This window comes from Haplochromis burtoni, unplaced genomic scaffold (genome assembly GCF_018398535.1).
Source record: "Haplochromis burtoni strain Fernald_Lab_line unplaced genomic scaffold, NCSU_Asbu1 Contig_1782, whole genome shotgun sequence".
NCBI lineage: Eukaryota > Metazoa > Chordata > Actinopteri > Cichliformes > Cichlidae > Haplochromis > Haplochromis burtoni.
The window spans coordinates 2,584-8,676 of NW_024584143.1; the positions used below are offsets into that span (position 1 = coordinate 2,584).

The following is a 6,093-nucleotide window of genomic DNA, read 5'->3' on the forward strand; positions in this document are numbered from 1 at the left end:
TTGCAATTTTGAGACTGCTGCATCCCTCTGCAAGATATCTCACTATTTTTGACTTTTCTGAGCCTGTCAAGTCCTTCTTTTGACCCATTTTGTCACGGTGGGGTGCACCGGTGTGTTTTTTGAAACAGGACCCAAAAGCAGATGTGGACGAGGTGTTGCAAGTTTAAACAGAAAGCGATCGTTTATTTGGATGATTGCAGGGGTTAACCAAGGAACCCTAAGCAAACTAAAAAACACTAAGAAACAAATACTACAAAGTTCTATGACTATGACTAAGACTATGACTATGACTATGGTGGGGATAACAGACGACCCGACAATGACATTCAGAAAACAGAGGACTTAAATACACACATGAGGTGATCAGGGGAAGTGGAGACACATGAGGAAACAGCTGACTAGGATAAACATAATTATGCACAGGCAAGAGTAAAACTAACTGCATGAACACAGAACACAAGACCCTTTTCAAAATAAAACAGGAAACATGCAGACTTAGACACGACAACACAACTTAACAGGCCTAACACGCATGACAGACTAGAAAAGGAACCAAACATAACCACACAGACATGACACATGAATCAGGGAAACTTAGTACAGGGGAGATGACATAACATGACATAAGAAACAGGACTACACAGTAATCTAGAAATTAACTAGGTGCACTAAGCTAAGGCACAAAATAAATACAAAAAAAATGCAGGCCATTTACCATTTATTAGAGCTTCTGTCTAGGTTAGAGAACACACAGTTTGTGTCTACATCTAAGATGAGATTATGTGTGGCCATATCTGGAATTTGTGAGAATAAATTGACAAAGAAGTTTTCATCATCGCAGTTGGGAGCATAAATGCTAGCTAAAATTAGTCTGAGTTGATAAAGATGGCAAACCACAATAATATAACGGCCCATAGGATCAGATAAAATGCTTGATACAGCAAAAGGGATGTGAACCATCCCTCGTCTTAGAGTTAAAGTTGAAGTGAAATAGTTGGCCTGCCCAACCAGTCCTCAATTTATGTTGGTCTGCTAACTGGTTATGTTAAGCACAAAAAGGTCCTTACACACCTGAAAGATCTCAAGGCTGATATCTCTGTTCTGCAGGAGACTCACCTTTGTATAGCTTCGACAGCAGCCATAGAGTTATCTAATCAAAAACCAACATTATGAATGTATTTGCACACCCAGACTCCAAGAAGGAGAAAAAAAAAGTAAATAAATTCTGGCAGTATCCCAAGCCAAGTCACCATGTAAAACCCGGTGACCCTGAAACCCCATTTGAACAAGACCACACATAGAAGTGCTGGCATTGGGAAACACTAGGACCAAGAGAAAACAAAAAGCAAAACTGGCAGCCACCTGGCTATAGCTCTGCAAGCGCACATCTCAGTTCTGACCTGATAATCGTGGAGATATTGTTTTTCAGAGAAGAAAGGATGTCCGATTTCAAACCTTCATACTTCATCACGGTGTCCGACTGCAAGCAACACAATGAACTCCCACTTACTTTCTTAGCATGTGCTGAGGATGCGCCTGGCCACTTCCCTGAGGAGCCAGTATATTTATATTTACGGAGTTTAGATGCCATTTCAGTTGTAACTACTGCGCCGTTTTTTTTTCCATTGGTCATTGTAAGACTCCTTGTGCTTGCCTCAAAGGGTTGTGCGTTAAAACTTTTCTTTTTGAATTTGATCATTTAGGTGCAATGGCCTCTCAAATAGCAAAGGTATTGTTGTCATTGGATGCTGAAGCAGTTGGCTCACTCAAAGAAGGAGTGAATTTCAAGAAAAGCACAGAGGATGGCAAGTGTTACATCATATTTAAGAGCAACAATGACTTTAAAGCATGCAAGAACCAGTGCAAGCATCAAGGGGGACTGTTCATCAAAGACATTGAAGATCTGGATGGCATGTGAGAGCAGGAGCAGATATCAGTGATTATACATTGTCAATTTTTGATTATAGCTGACAGAATTGTCTGTTCCCTCAGGACTGTTAAATGTACCAAACACAACTGGAAATTAAATGTGTCAACAATGAAATATGTGAACCCACCTGACAGCTTCTTGCAGGATGAGCTTGGTAAGTTCTGTCTGTAAAATGCCATTTACTGTATATTGATATTCCACTTCCTGCAATATGAGTGTTGGATGCTAAATCTGGAATATAAATATGTAAACTGTAAAGGTGCATTACGGGATGTGTGAGGACCTTATAGTTATAGCTCTTGCCACAGTAGGCTCTAACAATCAGAATAGCAATTACCTTCATTACTTTATTAAATTAAATGCTAAACTGGTAGAGGGCCTTTTCTAAAGAATAACATGACAATTTATGTCAATAATTGTAATTAAGAAATGTCAAACATATTCTTTCCAACAGACATTTTCCATGCTGCAAATGACTGGGATGTAAACTCTTTAATGCAATGTAATTCTCTCCTTGGTAATTTACATTTTTTCACTCATCCACGTGACTTCTTCAGTCTCAGCTGACTGCAGGTTTCTCCAACCTTATAAACAGTACATTTGCACAATGACTGAAACCAGCCCACTGAATGAACAATGGGCTGTGAGGTCAGTTCTTTGGTCATTAATATGGAAATGGTGCCAGTGCTGCTAGTTTCAGTCATTGTGCAAATGTACTACCTCCTAAGAACAATAATTAAACATTTGTGAAGAGCTCTGACCAGGAAAGCAAACCAAAACAAGAAACCAATGTCAAACATATCCTTCCAACTGACAATTTCTATGACTGGAACTGTTTAATGTAATTTATTCCTCTGAAAGTAATAACAATTATACATTTGTGCCAAAAAGCCCACTACAGTATAAATACATGTGAGTCAGTATGAATGACCATATTTAATGCATGGATAATAATATAATGAGAATAATATAAATACCATTTAAATACTACACCTAAGCTTCTTGTCGCACTTGCAGAGGTATCAATGTTGGATGATGGGGGGCTTCAGTTGGTGGAACTGAGCCCTGTTGATCCCTGGATGGCTGATCCTCGAGAACCTCTGGAGCTCCAGAAGGGAGAAGTGAAAGTACGTGTTGCTGTTACACTTTAAATAACAAATGTTTTACAGAGTTTTTCAGACACCGCTGTGCATTGTTTTACCCTTATTAGACTGTTATGCAAAATTATCTGTGTAATAAATTATATAAGTAATAATAAAAATCTTAATTATGTCAAAGTATCTCAATAATGAATGAAGAGGAAGGTCTGTGTATTCAGACTCACCTCTGGTGCAGGTGCCCACCTCTCAATTTTTAAATGCATGTAGACATTGAAGGTTGTCGGGAAGGGCCGTGCTGACACCTGCTAGCAGAAAGCATCATGCCCTTCCCGTCTTTTAAATGCACTTTAGAACAGCAAGCAGCAACAGTACATATGAGCAGGTGGAGAAAGGTATGGGGTCTTCACACACACCCGTTCTCTTTTTGGGGGGTGGGGGCTGGGAGGAGGAGTTGGCTGTCTGGTTGGGGTCTGGGATGCTCGGCCTCCCTGCTACTGCTTGTCTCCACACAAGGGAAAAGGGCAACATCTCCTGGGTCTGGGGCAGATTGCCCCTCCTGGGGCGACGGTACCTGGACCTGGGGGTATAGAATATGTTTGAGGAGTGTGACTTTGTCTACAGTGTTCATTTCTGTTTGTCTCCACATTAGGCAAGGGCTGCGTATTTACATGAGGGTGGGAATGCACGCTTGTGACTGTGTGTGCCTGTTTGTCTATGTCTGTGTGTTAGGTTACATCTTAGACTCCATCTCTCTGTGAACATCTCAGCCCCCCCAGGTGTAGGGGCCTATCACCCCCCACCACACTCCCTGCCGGTGGCTGACGCCCTCAGCCATCGGTGCGTTGGTGGTTCTTGGCATCTGGGGCTGGGCGCTCAGTTATGTACCAATTCACTCCCAGTGGCTCTTGGCTGCTTGACAAGGCCTGGTTCCCCCTGTGGCTTCTGCTCCGTGGCTGCTGGGTGACCCCAAATCTGGGGCTCTCCTCAGCTCTTTCCAGGAGAGGGTGCGGCTGCCCCTCCGTTGGTCCTCCTTGGGCTCTCGTGCTCTGGGGGACCTCTGGATGTCTAGGGCCTGGATCTCCTCCATGCCTGCTTCATGCCCTGGGAGATGGGGCTATGGCTCCCCACACCCTCTAGCAGATTGTTGCATTGACAAACCTTTTAAATACAAGCACTCTCATCCACACAGGTGTACACACAGGTGCTCATAGACACAAACTATACCTTTCTTGGCTATTACCTCAAAGCACATTGTGCGCTGTCAGTCTTATATGCTGCACAATAACATTCAATATTTAGTATTTACTGTTGCTTACACTTATCTAGGTTATTGCAATGGTGTTGTGTTTACTACACTGAACAAAAATATAAATGCAACACTTTTGTTTTTGCTCCCATTTTTCATGAGCTGAATTGAAAGATCTGAAACATTTTCTACATAAGACCCATTACTATCAAATATTGTTGACAAATCTGTCTAAATCTGCGTTAGTGAGAACTTCTCCTTTGCCGAGATAATCCATCCCATCTCACAGTTGTGGCATGTCAAGGTGCTAATTAGACAACATGAATATTGCACAAGTGTGCCTTAGACTGCCCACAATAAAAGGCCACTCTGAAATATGCAGTTTGAGAGGCGTGATTGCAGATGCCACTCAGGTGGGTCCACCTCCCCTGCAGGTTGTAAGATTCAGATAATTATTTAATAAAAGCTAAATATTTTATATGAGAGTAAGAAAGAAAAGTATTTCTTTGTGCCCCCTTTCCCTGTTAATGCCCTACCTGGCCCCCTGGCAAAAGCTTTGCTAGATCCGCCCCTGCACAGTTACAAGCTGTGAGCTACACAGAAAAGGATCCAAGTGTTATTCGTCTCTCAGAAACAGTTCATAACTTCCCTTTAACTCATTCATGTCACCTAAAAGGTAAATCTGTTACTCCATCACCAGTTCAGCTCTGATGATTCAGTAAGGACATCTCCTGGTTTCGACCAGCCGCTTTTACAGCTGTGGCTCCAGCAAACATCAACTGATACTAGAAATTAAAATCGAATGAATTATAACAACAGCTGATCAAGCTTAAATGTGCTGCTGTTGTTTAGCGCGATAAACAAACAAGAGAGAAAAGCCGATCATTGATCAGTTTCATGATTGAAGTTGCAACAGGCGAGAGAATGACAGGGGAGGCTGCATATCGACAGAATAAATCCAGCTTTGTGTCTTCTTCCATTCTACCTGAAGTACGGGACAAACTGTGTTCCTTTTCGGCTCAATACGAAACGCATAATATTTTCTCTGAACGTGGGACGATTCCATTTGTACGGAACGGTTGGGAACTCTACGAACTAACCCTCATGAATAAAATAAAGTTCAACATCAGTAACTTAGCGCGCACACAGCTGTATAGAAACTCGTAACTCGTTCTGCGTGCTGCTAGTACGCAGTACGAGTTATTGTAACTGATTGTAAAAAGTCAGCACAACGAAAATAAACTACACCTAAACTCGGTTTATATCTGACCCAAATGGAGTGCAGTTCATAACTTCTTACCTGAAATTCAGTTAACCTGACACAGCCACCTTGGGTCTGCTTCTCCTGCCTTTAATTTCCCTGATCCATGGCTGCTATCTGTTTGAGGTCCGCGTTAGCCACCACAGGTCGATCGGCGGCTGCCTCGCCGCCTCGTGTGTGTCTTTTTCCCGCAGCTGCCCTTTGTTGGAGCTCCGCTTAGCCACCACGAGAAAACTCAGTTATTTTCCCACATTAACCAGCATCTGGACAACCACCTTTCACTGTTTATACCGTTACTAAAATGAATAAATGAATCATCGGCCCATATAAACAAAAAATAAGTCCAGCTGAGACGAAGACTATTTGTGAGCGATCGGGGGTGAAATGAGTGTGAGCAGCCTCACTGAAATCCAAGCCCGGGTGCTTTTGAGCGAAGCTAGCTAGTCGCGCTAGCTAGCTAGCAAGAACTGTTGCTAATATGGGATGTCTTGATAAAACGAGCAGATATTTGAAGTTTACACAGCTACATTCTCGCCTGAAAATATCTTAAAAGTTT

General features: G+C 42.3%; 1 protein-coding gene across 1 annotated transcript in view; it reads left to right on the forward strand.

Moving 5' to 3' along the window:
- Nucleotides 1-6: 6 nt before the first annotated feature.
- The window catches only part of LOC102293971 (cytidine monophosphate-N-acetylneuraminic acid hydroxylase), an 18,734-nt gene continuing 12,647 nt past the window's right edge, over nucleotides 7-6,093 (forward strand). Inside the window, exons 1-3 of the mRNA XM_042217288.1 lie at nucleotides 7-1,914; nucleotides 1,993-2,084; nucleotides 2,948-3,061. Of these exons, the coding sequence (XP_042073222.1) occupies nucleotides 1,709-1,914; nucleotides 1,993-2,084; nucleotides 2,948-3,061 (412 nt within the window). The 5' untranslated portion in view covers nucleotides 7-1,708. The remainder of the gene's footprint in view (nucleotides 1,915-1,992; nucleotides 2,085-2,947; nucleotides 3,062-6,093) is intronic.